This window comes from Salmo trutta, chromosome 19 (assembly GCF_901001165.1).
Source record: "Salmo trutta chromosome 19, fSalTru1.1, whole genome shotgun sequence".
Lineage (NCBI taxonomy): Eukaryota > Metazoa > Chordata > Actinopteri > Salmoniformes > Salmonidae > Salmo > Salmo trutta.
Genome location: NC_042975.1, coordinates 44189762 through 44210533, shown reverse-complemented (window position 1 = coordinate 44210533; position 20772 = coordinate 44189762). Strand labels below are relative to the sequence as shown.

At 43.0% G+C, this 20772-nt stretch overlaps 3 protein-coding genes and 1 pseudogene across 5 annotated transcripts; 2 read left to right on the top strand and 2 right to left on the bottom strand.

Annotated features, from left to right (window-relative positions):
• Positions 1–2329: 2329 nt before the first annotated feature.
• On the top strand, positions 2330–9720 carry LOC115154688 (vacuolar protein sorting-associated protein 51 homolog). Of its 2 annotated transcripts, none has more exons than XM_029701166.1 (11): positions 2330–2552; positions 2884–3013; positions 3155–3301; positions 3454–3673; positions 4120–5041; positions 5164–5379; positions 5525–5608; positions 7309–7443; positions 7595–7716; positions 7877–7964; positions 8942–9720. In XM_029701166.1, exons 1-11 carry the CDS (start codon positions 2361–2363, stop codon positions 9200–9202), a joined length of 2517 nt encoding a protein of 838 aa, XP_029557026.1. In that variant the 5' UTR covers positions 2330–2360; the 3' UTR covers positions 9203–9720. The 2 variants fall into 2 exon arrangements, with proteins under 2 accessions (XP_029557026.1, XP_029557025.1); XM_029701165.1 differs by having other exon boundaries at positions 2480–2671.
• Positions 9721–9869: 149 nt separating this feature from the next.
• On the top strand, positions 9870–15841 carry tm7sf2 (transmembrane 7 superfamily member 2). 2 transcript variants are annotated; one of them, XM_029701167.1, is made up of 11 exons: positions 9870–10107; positions 10498–10565; positions 10711–10907; positions 11018–11072; positions 11404–11598; positions 11711–11814; positions 11914–12033; positions 12232–12400; positions 12514–12594; positions 13053–13175; positions 14887–15841. In XM_029701167.1, exons 1-11 carry the CDS (start codon positions 10025–10027, stop codon positions 15045–15047), a joined length of 1356 nt encoding a protein of 451 aa, XP_029557027.1. In that variant the 5' UTR covers positions 9870–10024; the 3' UTR covers positions 15048–15841. The 2 variants fall into 2 exon arrangements, with proteins under 2 accessions (XP_029557027.1, XP_029557028.1); XM_029701168.1 differs by lacking the exon at positions 9870–10107 and adding an exon at positions 10157–10417.
• A 135-nt stretch (positions 15842–15976) lies between these two features.
• On the bottom strand, positions 15977–17230 carry LOC115153764 (uncharacterized; annotated as a pseudogene).
• Positions 17231–17745: 515 nt separating this feature from the next.
• On the bottom strand, positions 17746–19890 carry mrpl49 (mitochondrial ribosomal protein L49). Its single transcript, XM_029701169.1, has 4 exons — positions 19736–19890; positions 19346–19496; positions 18797–18921; positions 17746–18603 (listed from the first exon to the last, which is right to left on the bottom strand). The coding sequence occupies exons 1-4, from the start codon at positions 19844–19846 to the stop codon at positions 18457–18459; spliced, it is 534 nt and encodes a 177-aa protein (XP_029557029.1). The 5' UTR covers positions 19847–19890; the 3' UTR covers positions 17746–18456.
• Positions 19891–20772: the final 882 nt, after the last annotated feature.

Below are 20772 nucleotides of genomic sequence, written 5' to 3'. Positions count from 1 at the left end.
AGTTTGGAGGATGCCAGGAGAACGCTACCTTTCCAAATGCATAATGCCAACCGTCAAGTTTTATGGAGGAGGAATAATGGTCTGGGGCTGTTTTTCATGGTTCGGGCTAGGCCTCTTAGTTCCAGTGAAGGGAAATCTTTACGCTATAGCATACAATTACATTCTAGATGATTCTGTGCTTCCAACATTGTGGCAACAGTTTGGGGAAGGCCCTTTCCTGTTAAAGCATGACAATGCCCCCGTGCACAAAGCGAGGTCCATACAGAAATGGTTTGTCGAGATCGTTGTGGAAGAACTTGACAGGCCTGAACAGAGCCCTGACCTCAACCCCATCGAACACCTTTGGGATGAATTGGAACACCGACTGTGAGCCAGGCCGAATTGGAGGGGCGGCAGGTGGCCTAGTGGTTAGAACGTTGGGCCGGTAACCGGAAGGTTGCTGGGCCGAATCCCCGAGCTGACAAGGTAAAAATCTGTCATGCTGCCCCTGAGCAAGGCAGTTAACCCACTGTTCCCCCTGGGCGCCGAAGACGTAGATGTCGATTATGGCAGCCCCCCACACCTCTGATTCAGAGGGGTTGGGTTAACTGCGGAAGACACATTTCAGATGAATGCATTCCTTTCCCTTTAAAAGAAAATTACAAATAAATCGCCCAACATCAGTGCCCAACCTTACTAATGCTCTTGTGGCTGAATGGAAGCAAGTCCCCGCAGCAATGTTCCAACATCTAGTGGAAAGCCTTCCCAGAAGAGTGGAAGCTTTTATAGCTGCCCATGATTTTGGAATGAGAGTTTTGACAAGCAGGTGTCCATATACTTTTGGTCATGTAGTGTATCATTCATTGAAATGTATGCTACGCTCTTGGAAACCAAACAACACGGGGGGGGATTGAATTATCTGAAAGGAGGGCGATATTGGAGGCTCTGCAACTATCTTGTTCAAACCTCAGTCTTTGTACCAAAACAAACGTGTATCTTGTGGTAGTCTATGCCGCTCCATGCTAAACACTCAGATTCAGAGTCTCATGGTTATCATGGACTTTATCTGCATCCCCCTCCCAGAAATGACAAGGCTTTCTAGCACTGTTATTGTTTATATTGTACACCATGCAAGGGCAGCTTGACTTGGGAGGGGAGCGACTAAAGGGAATTTTCTGACGTGCAAACCAATATTTATTTTTTAGAATTGGTTAAATGTGGGTTAGGGTCTGAGTTAAGGTAAGGGTCAGTTTTAGATTTGGCTAGTCGGTTTGCACGTCAGAAAAGTCCATTTAGTCTCACCCACTTAGCTGACCATTCAGCAAGAGGATGTGTTTCCTGATGACAGTTTCCCTGCTGGCCTCTTCAGTATGAGAGGAGCGATTCTACTGTATATCTCTGATGCAATTAAGTGTTCATAAGCTGAAGAATGTGGTTTCCACTATGTTATAACTGATATTGTCCATTATGCGAACGTGGATGCAAAGACAAAATGTTCCGATTCATAATTCTTAAGGCACGCGATCTATGGATGTGGTATTCCTTTTTAAAAAGATTGTAGTGTACTCACTTGCTGTACATGCACAGCATTCAATATCTTAGACATGCACTATTGATACATCAGAAATACTGTAACGTTTTTACCTTTGGTCATTATTTGTATTATTATTGGAGTAATAACTTGGACTAATATTTTGTTTGACTCTCTTACACTGTCTCTCTGTTTCTGTCTTTCTCACACTCAAAGGAAGCAATAGTCTGGATTAAAAGACCAAGTGCCTTTTTTCTTTCAGTATTAATTTGGCCATTGAGAGACTGACCTGGTAAACGTGTAGGCTTGTTTGTCAAACATGATCTGCTCTGTTTGCTATACATTTACTTTACCTCGCGTGTGTACATTGGCTGCGTTTACACAGGCAGCACAATTCTGATATTTTTCCCAATTATAGGCAAGATGGCTTATCTGATTGGTCAAAAAAACAATTAATCAGATAAGCTATCTTGTCTATAATTGGGCAAAATATCAGAATTGGGCTGCCTGTGTAAACGCAGCCGTAGAGACTAAAACATATCGAACCCTGTAACTTCACTATTTTCTTTCCTTTGTAATTTATATAATGTGCACTACCAAACTTAACCAGTGACTGACTGTAGGTTTAGTTAAACCCACAATACGTTTTTTATTCAGCTTTGTACTGTTTTGACAAAACTATAAGATTTGTTATAACTGTGTTTTAAACCTTAGTATCGAAGTTTTTTTGTCCATATTTGATCAATAAATTGTTTTATATATCAGATCCTCCGTTTCTTGATTTTGTGTTCTTTGAGTCATTGCTGCCACCTACTGGCTCGTTTCTCCATCACGGGCTTCTCATCCGGACATGTACGGTAACTTCTCTGTTTGCTTTAGTGGTTGTCTGTTTAGCTGGCTGTCGGTTACATTTAGCTGTTCATTGGTCTGTCCTGCAATTCATAACAATTTCGCTGGTATTCAGTCTAAATGGACGGGGATATTTGTGCTACGGCCACCACACCACCTGACTCCGACCCAGCGCGGAAGCGTCGAGTGCACGGTATGTTGAAGCTCTATTATGGGTTGAACGAGGAAGGAAAGACCGTGGATCAAGCAGAGTCGATGAATCCTTGCGATATAAACGGCACGCATTTCGATCCTGAGGTTTATCTCAATAAGGTAAAATCCAATTTCTGTGTCTGGATGCGACACATAGTTGGCTATTCATTGAACATAAGACAACAAATGAAATCCAGAGGCAAACGATTATTTTCTGTACAAGAGCCAATGCCAACTGCTTATCTGGCATTGGTGTCAGTCACCGTACAGTCGCTCAGTGATGTCTGTTGTCTTCTCTTCAAAACTGACCTTTATGTCATTGGTGGCTGCAGCTTAGGAAAGAATGTTCCCTTGGAGAGCTGATGGACCAGGAGAGCTGCATGGTGAAGCAGATCCGCTCCTTGGACAGTGACATGCAGACATTGGTGTATGAGAACTACAACAAGTTCATATCTGCCACAGGTAAGCAAATAGGGGACAGTGTATGCAATGCATTGGATATCATGTTATTACATTGGATTATGTTTGCGTCACTCACTAATCAGAATACATACATACCATGTGATTAATTCATGAATGAATGTCCTCATCTCCTCCCACTAGACACAATCAGAAAAATGAAGAATGATTTTAAGAAGATGGAGGACGAAATGGACTGTCTCTCTACTAACATGGCCGCTATCACAGAGTTCAGTGCACACATCAGTGGGACTCTTCAGGACCAGCATGCACAGATAACCAAACTGTCAGGTTCGTAATGAAGCCTGTGGTGACACACCTCCATCGCCTGGAATGAAAACTAAATAACAAATTGTATTTGTTGGTCATATACCTATCATTGTCAGATTACTTGTTCAAACTTTTCCTCTCTCACCCCCCCCCCCCCCCCCCCCCCCACCCAGGAGTCCACACTCTCCTTAGAAAGCTGCAGTTCCTGTTTGAGCTGCCTGCCAGGCTGAATAAGTGTCTGGAGCTGCAGGCTTATTCCCAGGCCGTGAGCTCCCATCGTCGTGCCCACTGTGTGCTGCAGCAGTACAGCCACATGCCCTCCTTCAGGGGCATCCAGGATGACTGTCATGCCATCATGGACAAGCTGGCACAGGAGCTTAGGCAGAAGTTCAGGTAGGAGAAGTAGTCACTTGTGGAAAGATTCGGCGTGCAAACCGAGAGAATCTGTCGGGACTGAATGGGATGCAGTTGATCAGCTGTTTGGTTTTTCCTCACTGGCGATTTGGACAAATCACGATTTTGCAGGTGTTCGCATCATTTGAATTTCAGAAGGGGGGGGGACATTCGGCCCCTAAATTGCAAAAAGAAAGGGTGGAGATCCTCGTTCCGGTTCCGCTCCTTCTAGCATTTCTTGATTTCTTCTCTTAACATGTATGGACCCAGAACTTAATGGAGAAGCTGACCAATGACCTGAGACTTTAGTTCTGTGTTAACTGAGATTAGTATGGTTGCAAAACAATGTTCTTTGAATTTTATTTCTAGTTCATATTCTATAGTAATAATACATTATGCCTCTGCATGGATGCCTTACCTCTGCTTGGTGTTGACTGTGTTTGCAGAGATGGAGGTTCGAGTGCGAAGGACCTTTCAGAGTGTGTGGAGCTTCTGCTGCAGCTGGATGAGCCAGCAGAGGAACTGTGTGACAAGTTCCTGAGCCACGCCCAGTCACGACTGGAAGCAATCCTCCAAGGACTGGAGGCGGAGCTAAGACCACCATTGTCCTCTGGACCCACAGCAGTGATAGATCCCTCCATTGGCCCTGCCCGCAGACTGTCAGCTGCACCCACTGCTGGATCTCCAACTAACCCCACCTCTCCAGGCAATCCCTTCCTCTCTCCCAGCTCAAGGACTGATATTCTGGAATTCATAGACAGAGGTTGCAATGAATTCGTCAGCAGCCTTTGCTTGGTCATTGCCTCGTACCAAGAGTTGTTTGTCAACCGTCCACAAGAAGGTAATCTGGCCTCCAAAAACATCCCCCATATGGCTATTGGCAAGCTGCATGCTTTCGTGGATTCCCTGGCCACCTGTTACTTCTCGCTGGTGGAGAGGAGGATACAGGAGGAGAAAAGTGTTGGAGACAACTCTCTCCTGGTCCGTGCTCTGGACCGTTTCCACCGCAGGCTCCAGGCCGTGGCCAAACTGCTGCCTGGGTCTGCTGTGCCCAGCCAAGGGACTGAGATTGTGGTGCGAGCAGCCAGGGAGAGGATCAAGCAGTACCTGGCAGCCCTGCAGAGCTTCTACCTGGACAGCCTGAGAGACGTGAGGCAGGCCCTAGCAGCCCCTCGGCTGGGTGGAAGCTCAGCTGGAGGTGGCTCTCATCTGGCGGGACCAGCCACTGGGAAAGAGGCTCCCGCCAGCCTGCCAGAGCTCCTCTCCTCTCTGTCTGCCTCCATTCTCAATCAGATCAAATCAGTGCTGGCATCAGTGCACCTCTTCACCGCAAAGGACATCACCTTCTCCAATAAGCCTTACTTCAAGGTGAGATTAATACTGATGCTTTTGTGGGTTAGTTGTGTCCCTCAGTTTGTGAGTTGCTATGATAATATGCCTTATTTTCTGAATTTGGTTATTTATAACTCTCTTTCACCTCTCTATTTCAGGGGGAGTTTTGCAGCCAGGGTGTGCGTGAGAGCCTGGTGGTTAACTTCATTAAGTTTGTGTGCCAGTCCTCACGTCAGTTCTGTGAGAGTGCGGGAGACAGGGGCGGCTCTACACCCCCTGCCCTCCTACTGCTGCTGTCACGCCTCTGCCTGGACTATGAAACCTCCACCATCACCTACATCCTCACCCTCACAGACGAGCAGTTCCTCGTGCAGGTAAATATGCCAATGGTACTCTGAACACTTCTTCAATGCTGTTGATGGGAATGTAAGAATATCTGTCCAAATAATAGGTCCTCTTTAGTCACGAGAAATGTTTATCACGTGCTGTTATATCCTCTTGTTTCTCTCGTGTTCACAGCATCACACTCCTGTAACTGCAGTCGCAGCTTTATGTGGAGAGGCCAGAGAGGCAGCACAGAAGCTACTGAACCATTATGTCAAGGTAAAGTACCCCTTGACTTTTTCCACGTTTTGTTACAGCTGGAATTTAAAATGGATTACATTGAGATTTTTTTGGTCACCGGCCTGCATACAATACCGTATAATGTCAAAGTGGAATTATGTTTGACATTTTTACTAATTCATTAAAAATGAAAAGCTGAAATATGTAGCTCAGTAGAGCATGGCACTTGCAACACCAGGGTTGTGGGTTCGATTCCCACGGGGGACCAGTATGAAAATGTATGCACTCACTACTTACTGTAGGTCGCTCTGGATAAAAGTGTCTGCTAAATGACTAACATGTAAAAATGTTAAGTCAATAAGTATTCAACCCCTTTATTATGGTAAGCCTAAATAAGTTCAGGAGTAAACATTTTCTTAACAAGTCACATAATAAGCTGCATGGACTCATTCTGTGTGCAATAATAGTGTTTAATATGATTTTTGAATGACTACCTTATCTCTGTGCCCCGCACTTACAAGGTCCCTCAGTTGAGCAGTGAATTTCAAACACAGATTCAACCATAAAGATCAGAGAGGTTTTCCAATGTCTTGCAAAGAAGGGCACCTATTGTTAAAAATAAAAAGCAGACATTGAATATCCCTTTGAGCATGGTGAAGTTATTAATTACACTTTGGATGGTGTATCAATACACCCAGTCACTACAAAGATACAGGCTACTTCCTAACTCAGTTGCAAGAGAGGAAGGAAACCGCACAGGGATTTGAACATGACAATGGTGACTTTAAAACAGTTACAGAGTTTAAGGGCTGTGGTAGAACATTGTAGTTACTCTACAATACTAACCTAATTGACATAGTGAAAAGAAGTTCTGTACAGAATAAAACTATTCCAAAACATGCACCCTGTTTTCAACAACAAAAAGCAATTAACTTTTTGTCCAGAATACAAAGTTATGTTTTGGGCAAATACAACACATTACTCAGTACCACTCTCCATATTTTCACGCATGGTGGTGTTGGCTGCATCATGGTATGGGTATGCTTGCAATCGTAAGGACTGGGGAGGTTTTCAGGATAAAAAATAAATGTAATGGAGCTAAGCACAGGCAAAATCCTAGACTAAAACCTGGTTCAGTCTGCTTTCCACCAGACACTGGGAGATTAATTCACCTTTCAGCAAGACAATAACCTAAAACACAAGGACAAATCTACACTGGAGTTGCTTACCAAGAAGACAGTGAATGTTCCTGAATGGCTGAGTTACAGTTATGATTTAAATCTGCTTGAAAATCTATGGCAAAACCTGAAAATGGTTGTGTAGCAATGATCAACAACCAATTTGAGGTTGAAGAATTTTGAAAATAACTTGTAAATATTGTACAATCCAGGTGTCAAAGCTCTTAAGAGACTTACCCAGAAAGACTCACAGCTGTAATCGCTGCCAAAGGTGATTCTAACATGTATTGACTCAGGGGTGTGAGTCAATACATATCTGAAAACACGTTTTGACTTCATTATGGGGTATTGTGTGTAGATGGGTGAGAAAAAACATATATATTTAATCAATTTTGAATTCAGGCTGTAACACAACAAAATGTGGAATAAGTCAAGGGGTAGGAATACTTTCTGAAGTACACATTTTCCCACTTTACCAACAAATTACTATTGCTGTGACTGGCCATTTGAGGACTATTCCTTCTATTTCAATGCTGACCCCTTCTCTCTTGTTGTGGACAGGTTCAGGGCCTGATCATATCCCAGATGCTGAGAAAGAGTGTGGAGACACGAGACTGGGTCAACACTATCGAGCCACGGAACGTCCGTGCTGTGATGAAGAGAGTGGTGGAGGACACCACCTCTATTGATGTGCAGGTAATGTCCGTTATCTCTATAAAACCCTTTTGGAATGTAGGAAAACTGTAATCACTGTATAAATGTGAGTGGACAAATCAATCATCAGTGCTAGGAATCTAAAGAGCTTTACTCCCTCCCCTGATCTGTCTCTCCTTGTGTTTCCCTACAGGTGGGTCTTCTCTATGAGGAGGGGGTGAGGAAAGCCCACAGCAGTGACTCCAGCAAAAGGACCTTCTCTGTCTACAGCGGCTCTAGGCAGCAAACCCGCTACGCCCCCAGCTACACACCCAGGTACCAGAACTACAGTCGCCTACCACACAACCCTTTCATAACAACATAATACATTAACACTGCATCACAATGTGTGGATGTTTAGCAGAGGCAGGATCAGTCTGTTAGTATGATGGCTATTTTTCCTAATTGCTTATGAACGTTTTTTGTCTCCCTGCAGTGCTGCTATGGATACCAATCTCCTGAGTAATATACACAAGCTCTTTTCTGAGCGGATTGACATCTTCAGTCTTGTGGAGTTTAACAAGGTGGGTAGGGAGGGATCACAGAGCTCTGGTAGCTTAGGGCCTAGAGTAGGGGTCTTCAACCGGTAGCTTGTTGCCCACCTATGAGTAGCTCGCAAAGCAATTCTAAAAGTACAGGCAATTTTTTTTCAGGTGTTCCATCGCAAACTGTCATAAACATAAAGCTCCCGGCTACTATCCAATCAAAGCAACGTTGACATTATCCCACCCCTGTTTAGCGCCTCTTGGCTTTAAAATCCAAATGTAACACAATATCTGCCAATTAATTTCCAGCAATATTGCATTTCTGTCTGTTTGGTGCGCGCATTTGTCTATGCTCACTCCGTAAGTAGCCTGTTAGCGATGCTAGTAATGATAACATTTGAGAAGGTCGTTGACTGCAAAGTAGGCTTACCTGACAGATATCATAATTATTTGTATCAATTGGGTTGCCATTGTTTTTGCAAACTCGGCCACAACATGTTGCAGCAGTAGGCCTAACATAAACATTGCTAGACGGAGCAATGAAATGCACAATTAAAGGGGAATTACACTCAAATCAAACATTGTTATTTAATTTTTTTTCAGACCTTAAAATTGGTCTTCGGATGTGATTTGAGAATTGACATGGACTCAGAACATCCATTTTCATTGTTTCTCCATAAAGAATTGTAGTATTGAGAGTAAAAAAAAAAGGGAAAAAATCCAAAACCAGGGAAAATAAAACATAGAACTCAATTCCGGAAAATACAATAGATAATTTTATGGGGCCCCTTAGAGGTGTTTATTAAACATTATTTTACCAGAAAACAGATCTCTTTTACAACAAGGACCTGGTGAAGAGTTGCAGGGAAGAGGAGAATGTTCCTATTTGAAACCTAAAAAAAAAAATGAGTAGCATTTTTTAAAAGTAGCTTTCATGCTAGAAATGTTGGAGACCCCTTTGTGTTGAGACTGTCTCTTACACCCCCCAATTTGACAGTCTTAATCTCCTCTCTCAGGTCTCTGTGTTGACAGGGATCATAAAGATCAGTCTGAAGACGTTCCTGGAGTGTGTCCGCCTGCGTACCTTTGGTCGTTACGGCCTGCAGCAGATCCAGGTGGACTGCAACTACCTGCAGATGTATCTGTGGCGCTTCGTCTCCGATGAAAACCTGGTCCACTTCCTACTCGACGAGATAGTGGGCAGCACTGCCCACCGCTGCCTGGACCCCACTCCCATGGAGCAGAGCGTCATTGAGGTCATCTGTGAGAGAGGTTAAAGGCCAGAGGTCACATTGGTTGAATTGTGATGGTGAAATTGAAGAGTGTGTAACAGGTTAAAACCCCAAAAATGCCTTGAAGTTAACTGAACATTGAAGATTGGACAAAGAGGGCTTTTGCTGAATACTCTTGATTCCCATGATGTAAATGTGGGTCAGGAGGGGGATTGAGGTTACTATGAATGTTATTACTAATGATGTGATGTTTGGGTGGGGTGCATCTATATTAATTTGATTAGTAATTACAAACATTATCATATGGTAAATGAATTGAATTAAAAAAATCTAACTCATAAACGGATGTAAAGCAGAGTTGCACCTCTTGGCTTCAAAGACATATGATCTCAATTTGCACACTTAATTCTGCAATTGAAATTCAAGGACATGTGATCTCAATTATTTGTATTTCTCATGTTTTCCCTTTGCACACTTAATCCTGCAATTTAAATTATAATAATGATGTTACAATTAATCATCTCTGTAAAGTATGTTATATAAAGTGTCAGTATTCTAAGTAATAACTTTGTTTCAATTCATTTTGAGTCATGATTGATTAATCATCATACTTTGAATCAATTATGGAAATAATGTTTGCGTATGTGTTGCGTGAGTACTTTCTCACGTCATAAGCAAGATTCCCGTCTCTGGCAACCAATAAGAGCGCTGTAGAGTAAAAAGGTGTACATTAAATTTGACCATCACTTTTCTAGGCCCTATGATATATGTGGTCACCGCCCCAGCGTAAATTTGATTGGTTTAACGCTCCCCTCTCCATGCTCTTCTGATGACCATGGCTTAATCCCATTGGTTTAGAGGTGGATCATGTCAGGCGGGGTAGCTTTGGGGCAGTTCTACGCACGCGTTCTTATCGTCGCACTGTACTTGCGTATACATGAGGAATACAGGTGAGTGACGCTATAAATTATGCGATGTTGGAAAAAAAACTTTTAATATTCTTTGTTTACGTCCAACGCAATTTTTTTTCTCTTTAGCTGTTATCTATTAATGCGCATGGAATTGTTTTTCTGTGATGTAACCTGTCTATGTTGTAGTATCTGTCTACATTGTGTAATTCAACCGAATCTTATCCTCGTTACGCTGGAGAATAACTATATTGGCAGAGTTATGTTTTTATTTCTCAACATCAACAATAAAGTATGACATTATAGTAGTCACTATAGTCTATACTAGTCCAGTTCATTCAGAGAATATGAGGTAAAGGTCTTTATTGCCGCCTATCCACATTTGTCTTGAGCATGCACTCTACCAGTGTCCACCTTTTAACATTTTCACAGGAGACAGATAATGAAGTTCAACAAACAAAAATCCCCACAAGCAGAAAAGGAATTTGGGGGGACTTTGGGTGAGTCGCAGTTTGTTTGCTTTATTAAAAAGAGAACACATTTTGCATGTTCAGTTTAAATAGGCATATTGCAATCCCATCTCCCACCCATTCTCTTCTCTACCAACTTCACTTCCTTGGTCTCTCTTCCTCTTCTCCCTTGAAGGTGCCACCTGTATCCCTGTCTTCTTGCCCCTGACGGTACTTTACCTGCTCTGTGTATGTCGCTCCCCTGCGGCCAGCGTGCTCCAGTGGCCCCCTGTCCTGCCCCCCACAGCCCAGCTATGGGACCCCCTGGCCCCTGTTCTCATACTGGGCTGGATGGCCCTCCAGAGCTTCTTTTACCTGCTGCCTATGGGGAAGGTGAGACGAGGTGTTAATTATGAATACCTTTTGAGTTCTGGAGTCCTTGTCTCTTGACTACGTTGTCATGTGAGGTTTGGCTGATACATATATCTCTGTCTTACCTGCAGGTGTCTGAGGGGATGGTGCTAAAAGATGGCTCGAGACTCAAGTACCCCATAAACGGTATTGTAGGGTTGGCGGGTGCAGAAATAATGCTTTGAAGTAGTGTGTTCCAGTGTGTACAGTTTCAATTTTAGGCAGGTTTGATTTGAGCTGGGTGCGAAGAGTTAACTGGTTGTTTTCCTTTCATCTACTGCAGGTGTCATTAACCTTGAGCTATGCAGGCCATTAGTCCACAATGATTTATCTTGTTGCAAGCTACTCAGTCCAAACTCAACTTATTTTTATGATTCCCTCTCCCAACTAAGTATCTATTGTATCTATCCCTCCCACCTGCTCCCTCACCCTTTCTAGCTCTGTTTCTATCTTTCTCTATTTCTCTCTCCCTCTACAGGTTTTCATGCCCTTTGCGTCACAGCTGTGCTGTTGACATTGTCACTATGGCTGGGGATGCCTCTGGGGTATCTCTTTGAGCTGTTGTTGCCCCTGGCAGTGTGTGCTATTGGGGTGTCATTCCTCCTCTCCCTCTACCTCTACATCTGCTCCTTCTGGGCCCCTCACCATGCCCTCGCCCAGGGGGGAAACACAGGTAAGGGTGGTGCAGGATTAGAGAAGTAACATAAAATATCAAGTAAACAACATGCATCAAAATGCATTCGAGGTTTTCCTGTGTAGGCTCACGCCTGCTATATCTCACACAGGAAACCCCCTGTATGATTTCTTTATGGGACGAGAGCTGAACCCACGGATTGGAAGCTTTGACCTGAAATATTTTTGTGAGCTGAGACCAGGTCTGATTGGCTGGGTGAGTGGAAATGGAGCAAGGGTGACTAGATTATATGAAGTAAATATATATAAATAGATATATAAAGAAATCTGATCCAACGTACTCTCTTCCAATTAGGTGGTGATTAACCTTGGGATGCTAATGAAAGAGGTGGAGCTACGGGACTCCGCCTCCCTGGCCATGATACTGGTCAACAGCTTCCAGCTGCTCTACGTGGCGGATGCTCTGTGGAATGAGGTGAGAGGACAGTCCACAGGAATAGCTAGGAAATAAGTGGTATAACAACGGTAACAGAGTGATGCCAATTGAATGTATTGTGGTGTTACACTGCGGATGTATATTGAGCCCTAAAATTCGTTACATTTCTGCAGTGCTGTATGTTTCATTTGACAGTGGAATATATTTTCTTGACTGATGCTCTCTCTGATGTTGCAGGAGGCTGTGCTGACCACCATGGACATAGTGCATGATGGCTTTGGGTTTATGTTGGTCTTTGGGGACCTGGCCTGGGTTCCCTTTACGTACAGCCTGCAAGCTGCCTTCCTGGTCGTGCACCCACAGTCCCTTAGCCTTCTAGGAGCCACAGCTATAGTCACATTGAATGGTAAATCATGTTTCAAGATGTGGGGTGGGGAAGTGTGCATTCTTCACTTAAATATGTGTTATATTGTTTGTCCCGTTATTAATGGAATGTATTTTATCTCTTCCTGTCATTAGGTGCTGGGTATTATATCTTCAGAAAATCAAACTCCCAGAAGAACCAATTCAGACGGGACCCTACGCATCCCAGTGTTGCAAGTCAGTATTCAACTTCTTGATTCGATTTCCTGGCATGGAAATAGATAGAATTGGGCCATCTCTCTGATGACATCTTTATTACTAGCTGTTTCAAATTTTGTTTTCCATAATGGAACAAAGTGCATAATGAATACAGTGGACGGTAGGAGGCACCACAGAGTAGAATCTGGCCCCAACAGAAAGAGCAGATGGAGTGTGAATTATTTGCAATCTGATCTCTCTCAAATGGGGCGGCAGGTAGCCTAGTGGTTAGAGTGTTGGACTAGTAACCGAAAGGTTGCAAGATCGAATCTCCGAGCTGACAAGGTGAAAATCTGTCTTTGAACAAGGACGTTAACCCACTGTTCCTAGGCAGTCATTGAAAATACGATTTTGTTCTTAACTGACTTGCCTAGTTAAAGGTAACACCAAGTCCAAAACGAAAGAAAAATATATATAATCTTCCCCCGTGCCTGTAGACCTGGAGACTATTGCCACAGCAACTGGGAAGCGCCTTTTGGTGTCTGGCTGGTGGGGCCTCGTACGCCATCCTAACTACCTAGGAGACCTTCTCATGGCCCTGGCATGGTCCCTGCCATGTGGTAAGTAGAGATCAAATAGACCCTCTCTGGATCCAGCCGGCATGTGTCCATAACCAGTGGCTGCACCTGAACAGTGCTACTGACTATACAGTGCCTTCGGAAAGTATTCAGACCCCTTGACTTTTTCCACATTTTGTTACATTGCAGCCTTATTCGAAAAATGGATAAAAAATATATATTGGCATCGATCTACATACAATACCCCATAATGACAAAGCAAAAACTTTTTTTTGGACGTTTTGGTAAATCTTTTACAACTAACAAAACTGATATCTTATTTAAATAAGAATTCAGACCCTTTACTCAGTACTTTGCTGAAGAACCTTTGGCAGTAATTACAGCCTCGAGTCTTCTTGGGTATGATGCTACAAGCTTGGCAGACCTATATTTAGGGAGTTTCTCCCATTCTTCTCTGCAGATCCTCTCAAGCTCTGTCAGGTTGGATGGGGAGCGTCACTGCACAGCTATTTTCAGGTCTCTCCAGACATGTTCGATCTGGTTCAGGTCCGGGCTCTGGCTGGGCCACTCAAGGACATTCAGAGACTTGTCCCGAAGCCACTCCGGCATTGTCTTGGCTGTGTGCTTAGGGTCGTTGTCCTGTTGGAAGGTAAACCTTCGCCCCAGTCTGAGGTGCTCAGTGCTCTGGAGCAGGTTTTCATCTTTGCTCCGGTCATCTTTTCCTCGATCCTAACTCGTCTCCCAGTCCAGTCTCCCAGTCCCTGCCGCTGGCTGAAAAACATCCCCACATCATGATGCTGCCACCACCATGCTTCACTGTAGGGATGGTGCCAGTTTTCCTCCAGACGTGACGCTTGGCATTCAGGCCAAAGAGTTCATTCTTGGTTTCATCAGACCAGAGAATCTTGTTTCTCATGTTTTGAGAGTCTTTATATGCCTTTTGGAAAACTCCAAGCGAGCTGTCGTGTGCCTTTGACTCAGGAATGGCTTCCGTCTGGCCACTCTATCATAAAGGCATGATTGATGGAGTGCTGCAGAGATGGTTGTCTTTCTGGAAGGTTCTTCAATCTCCACATAGGAACTCTAGAGCTCTGTCAGAGTGACCATCGGGTTCTTGGTCACCTCCTTGACCAAGGCCCTTCTCCCCCCATTCCTCATTTTTACCATGTGGCCAGCTCTAGGAAGTCTTGGTGGTTCCAAACCTCTCCCATTGAAGAATGATGGAGACCACTGTGTTCTTGGGGACCTCCAATGCTGCAGAAATGTTTAGGTACCCTTCCCCAGATCTGTGCCTTGACACAATCCTGTCTCTGAGCTCTACGGACAAGTCCTTTGACCTCATGGCTTGGTTTTTGCTCTGACATGCACTGTCAACTGAGGGACCTTATATAGACAGGTGTGTGCCTTTCCAAATCATGTGAAATCAATAGAATTTACCACATGTGGACTCCAAGTTGAAACATCAAGGATGATCAATGGAAACAGGATGCACCTGAGCTCAATTTTCAAGTCTCGTAGCAAAGGGTCTGAATACTTATGTAAATAAGGTATCTGTTTTATATTTTTAATACATTTGCAAAAATGTCTAAAACTGTTTTTGCTTTGTTATTATGGGGCATTGTGTGTAGATTGCTGAGGGTTTTTAAAAAAATCAATTTTAGAATAAGGCTGTAACGTACCAAAATGTCAAGGGGTCTGAATACTTTCTGAAGGCACTGTATTCTGATCCCATGTACTGTATGTCTTGTTCCAGGATTCAACCATCTTCTACCTTACTTTTATGTTGTGTACTTCACTATCCTGTTGATTCACCGAGAGGCCCGTGACGAGAGGCACTGCAGGGCCAAGTATGGCCTGGCATGGGACAGCTACTGCAGACGCGTGCCCTACAGGATCTTCCCCTATATCTACTGAGCTAAGCTCGACCGAAGCAGTCAGGGCAGTGCCGGGGCCCGGGAGCATGCAAGGGATGTACACTGCATATGATAGCCAGCTGCGTTGTATAAAGTGCACTTTCTGAACCTCAACAGACTAGACTGAACAAAAACTACTGAAATGCTGTCTTTTCTCTGTAATAATGAATATGTACTTTATACATGATGACTGTGGAGAAAATGGCACTTCTGACTGGATAAACTGGCCAGACAAGCTGACAGTTTGGCCCAGCAGCTTTACCAGTTGTTCACAGTAGTGATGTCTTTCTAGTGAGTCTCAAGCACGATCAATCTTGAGCATTAGCTATCATAATGATCTTTCCTTTCTTCCTCAAGATTGGACACTATGGGCTGGTTTCCCAGACACAGATTAAGCCTAGTCCTGGACTAAAAAGCATGCTCAATGAGGAATCTCCATTTAAAGTGCGTTGTAGCCCAGGAGTAGGCTTAATCTCTGTCCAGGAAACCAGCTCTACACTTTATTTCAAATGAACAGATGAGTCACATTTCAGAAACTGTGGTGTATTAGCACTGATCTGAAAGATATTCAAATGATCAGGAAAATGTATGCATGTATTCAAATGGTCATGTTGGATGATATTTGGAGAGTGACAGACTATTAGCCTGTTTCTTTAATATTTCAAAACTGAAATTGAAGCCTTAAGTTTACCTTAACTTTATTGCATAACTTTGTGAATTTTTGCAACAAAAAAAACCAATAAACAATAGTAATTGCAGTCAGAATAAATGTTTACAAAATTGTATACAAACAAATAATACCAGTCTGGCCCTGAATTTGAATTGAAAATAAGATGGGTAAATATGAGTCTTTATTAACTGTTATAGAATACCAAAACATTCTCAATCAACACACCCTTCACTTTTCTTCTTCCGTTCTTCCAGCGTTCTTCAACTCTTCTCCAAAGCACTCATCTCATCCTCCCTCTTCCTGTGCTCTTTAGCAGCCAGTCTTCTCACCTCCTGGGTATTGTCAGAACCCCCAAGCTTGAAAGAACTCACATTTCTTCCCAGCCAGGAAATACTTATTTCCCATATCCCCTTCATCTCCCCCTTTGGGCAGAGCTGCCCTGGCCTGGGATAGCACCGTATGGAGTTGTCTCAAAGCTGCCAAGCAGTATCCAACATCATCCTGCTTACTTCTTGCGAAGGTGTTGCCAAACAGAGCATTGACCAAGCCATTGCAAACAACAGGGGATGGATGGATGGGAAGACCAGGAGCCTAGAGGTGGGATTGTGTCATTGACTGGAGGCACATTAGAGGTTGATTTTGTCCCTTTGGCCTTCCTCACCTCCTTTCTCTGTCCCTGCTCTTTCACTGATTTACCCACACTCAAGTCCAGCCCCAGAATCCTTGACTTCGATATCCACGATGACCACAATTTGACTTTCAGACTCTTTCTTCACAACTGGATGAACATGCCCCTTCTGTCCTTTATCATCTGTCTTCACTGCTTCTCTTGTACTGCTCCCTTCCTGTCCTGCGGCATCATCATCTCCTCCTCCTGTAGCTCCATCTGGGCTTTTCCCCCTCCTTGTGCTGTTCCCACTAGGGTTTCCACAGGGGGACCAGAGCCCCTACAGCCCCACCCTTCACCAGATTCCTAAACTTCTCCTCCTGGCTGCTCAACAGGTCCCACAGTGCCTCTTCTGAGAAAGCATCGATATTCAGCCCAGAGAGCGTGTCAGAAAGTCCAGCTCCTCACCGTCTTCAAACCGACCACCTGCTCTGCTTCTTCATCCTCATCTCCTATTTGAGTTTGGTTAAAATGTCCTTAATCTCCTCCACACTCACTTCCCTAGATGACTGAATTTCTGCTAACCTGGAGAGCTCTATAACCTGTGCTCTTTCCTTTGTCTCCTCACTACCTCCCATTTCCTCAACGTTCTTTAAAACACTCTCCATCCCATGTTTCAGCCTAAGCAGAATATCCTGCATCTTCTTCCTACCCCCACTCTCTGTATCTCCCATGTGTTCAGCTTCTGTAAAACAAATTCCTTATAGAATTCCTCTGAGCACACGGAATGATTTGTAGTTCGGTAGTATTCCAGTTCGTTGTATCGTGGACAGGTATAGCAAGAGGGTTTGGATAAGCACAGCCTGCACACTTTGCTTTGTGGTATCTGTATGATCAGCATCTCCATTCTTTCCCTGCAGCTGGTGTCAGAAAATCCCTGTTCTTGGTGATTACTCTGGCAGGAAGTTCAATTCCATCTCTAGTGATAGTATCAGACTCCATGTAAGTTTAGAAAATAGATACAGTAATTGCCTGCTAGGGTGCGTTTCCATTCAACTATCTTGGGTTGATTAACTGCTGGACGTAATGACGTTACACCTATATAAAACTTATTTCAGCAAAAACCTAGTTTCGAATTACATGTTTCCATCACCCATTTAGGAAAATTTCCCATTAATAAATTGGTGCCAGCCTGTATGTCCTCACACCTATCTGTCTCAGGTAGCCCACCTAAACCAGCATGGATAGAATGCAATAATTGACTATTTGCCGTTTTAATAATTTTCATGTGGCAACGATCACCACGAGTCCACTCTATGGTAAAACTTGCACTTCTGTAGATCTTAAATAATTGGATGGTGAAACTTTTCAGCCAACCAGAAAAGCAAGGCCAAGCAATTCAGGCATTCTTGAAAGTCAGGATACATTTTTTATAGTTTTCCATTTATTTTTTTTGACAAGCATTAGGCATTTTTAATTAAATGTGGAGTTGAGTTTAATGACAGCACGTGCTCCACATACCTTCAAATGTATTCGGCAATAAGAAAGTTGGACAAAATAAAAATTCACCCGTCATACGGACAAAAATATTATCGATCTTCAGAAAAGTATCTGCAGTTTCCATGAGCATTGCAAGGATTTTGCTTTTGTCGAATAAACCTGGGCCAATGGAAACCTGCCTACATAAACATCACAGTATCGTTCGAGATACTTCCCTCAAGTATAATTTCCTATATATAAAAAAAAAAAAACACCAACAGCCATGAAAAATGTGTAATACACCAAATTGTAAATTAATTTGTCAGTATTGACCATAAACAGGTAAGTGATTATTTTATAGCAATACAACTGATATTGTTCCTGTGGATATAAAATAAAAATAAAGTAAAGCAGACGCCCCCCCCAAAGGAAATGGCCATTTAATAATTCAGCTTTCAAGTATGCTGAGCGTAAGGTGTTCCATACAAATATAATTGACATGGAGCACATCTACATAAATAAACTGTCTCTTAATTATCTATTCTATTTCAATACAGGATGCATTTCAAATTGTTGGATTTCATGTAGAAAAGTATGCACTCTTTTTCTCTGACAACTGTTCTGCAACAGTTCACCCCCTCGCCAACGGTCCAGTTAGAATCCCTTCTCCACCAGCCACTCCTTCAGCTCTGTATCAAAGTGACCTTTGACCCGAAGTGTCATGGTCACCTCATTGACCTGTGTTGGCAGGTCTTTGCCAGTAAGCTGTTGCAGGTACTCCTTAACATCCTTCTCAAGAGCCTGACAGGAGAAAGTAGCACCATTAATTAGGAGGAAACAATTGCATATTGACAGGAAAACAACATTCAACCCAGGGTTTGCTAGATAAATATAAAGCTCTTATACTTCGTCAGTCATCCTTACGGATTTGCAATTCTGCCAAAGTTACAAAAATGTTTTGACAAAAGAACCATAGAAATTCTGTCTCACTCACCCAGATGTCCCCTTCAACCTTGCGTACAAGGGTTGTCTTGCGGCTGCCATGGGTGAGGTCTGTGTAGACAGGAACATTGTGCATTCGGGAGCGACGGATCATGTATGGCAAAGCAGGAGGCACCTCTATAAAATGATGGGTTAAAGGGGGTGAGGAAAAGATGGAAAAACATTTAATTGAGGTTAACCATAAAGTAAATTAGCACCTGATAGGTTAGTCTTTGATCATGACTTAGTTCCATTACATTACACATGAGTCATTGGACAAAGGCGTCTTCTGTAAGTCGCTCTGGATAAGAGCGTCTGCTAAATGACGTTAATGTAATGGGAGTTTTGTTAAGAGCCCCGACGCTCGGTCTGAACATTAACATGAATCACAAGCGGTATGGTTTTGGAAGCATAAGGACCTTGTCTTTCATATCACCGAAAAATATACTGTCGGCTGCAACTGGCCATATTTGCACGTTACAGCGCTTGTTTACGGAAAACAGACGGAAGACAGTTGACTACCTATACTAATTAGCCATCAATCTCCGGTGTCAAGCTTTACCTGATGGAGGAGTCCAGCCAGATGGGGAAGGACCGTCATGTTTAGGGGGAATGGGCACTCGTGAAGGTGGGATCAATCGTTCCACAAATTTGTATTCTTCTGTAGATTGTAATATCCCAGTATTTGCTTCTCCAACTGAGCTACACAATGTCTGTTTTTGAAGGGGAAGATACAGGGAGAAATGTATTCATGCATACCCATGATAACTCATTAATGAAAATAACCAATCCATCCCAATTCCACACATTAGGTATTGCTTGACATTGACACGAGCGAGCTAGCATCCTTGATTTCATGCTAGCTAACATTTGTTACTTCGATTTGACCAACATTTCAGCCATGGAAATCTTTTTTTTTTATGAAGATATTAATATCAAATAGCCAACTCACTCGTAACCGTATCGTAGTATTTGGAATCCTTGTCGTGTGGTCGTAAAGATTTAAACTAGCCCTAAATCCTCTGAATAACTTTGCGGATCTGTGTATGAAGGGGAGCGACATGTTTCTTTTGACCACCACACGTGGGCGGGATCAGAGAATACAACGTCATAGGTATGCGCAGTTAACTACGTCCTTTTCGTCCATAAGCTGTGTTCGAATACTCATACTAACAGTACTATTTGTGACGTAAATTGAGTATATAGTATGCTTATGGGTCATAGTATGGATATAGTTAGTATGCCACAATTTATCGGAGTCCAACGAGAGCAGATACAAATTCGTTGCTTTAACTAATTATGACAAATGTTAAGAAAATGTTGAACAATGTAATAAAGTAAATTACGTTACACGTTATGTTGGCTGACAATTTGTAAACTACGCTATCCTTAGGAACCGCATAGCATATCGTTACAGCAGTATGTACCGGGTATGTTAGCTACCTACTGTAACGTTTGTTGGCTACTAGTACATCGAACTTGCCAGTGTATTTACTTTATGCTATCTAACTAACTAACCAACATTTCTTGACTTGATTATTCACGTCATTCATAGGAACAACTGATGAATTTACAAACCGGTTGGATGTGGTAGGCTGTCATTGTAAATAATAATTTGTTCTTAACTGACTTGTCTAGTTAAATAAAAATACATGTAAAAAAATGTGGCCCGGCAGTAAAAGTAAAAAAAATCCAGCAACACAGTTACAGTCACAAATGCTCTGGATAAACTGCCTAACCAGCTCTGCTAGGGCGATTAAAATGATCAGAGTGAAGTATTCTCTCATTTGTGTTTGGAAGTAGTTAGCTTGGGTGCTTGACTGCCATTGTGAGGTCAGAATGCTTGGAACAACCCTACCCCTCGGCCAGAGCGTCCAGTGTGCTCTCTGAACACTCGAGAGCAAATGCTTTGAATTTATGAACTAGTGCACTCTGGCACTCCAGGTTGAATTTACAAGTAGGTTGCATAGCAACAGCATCAACTTCCGG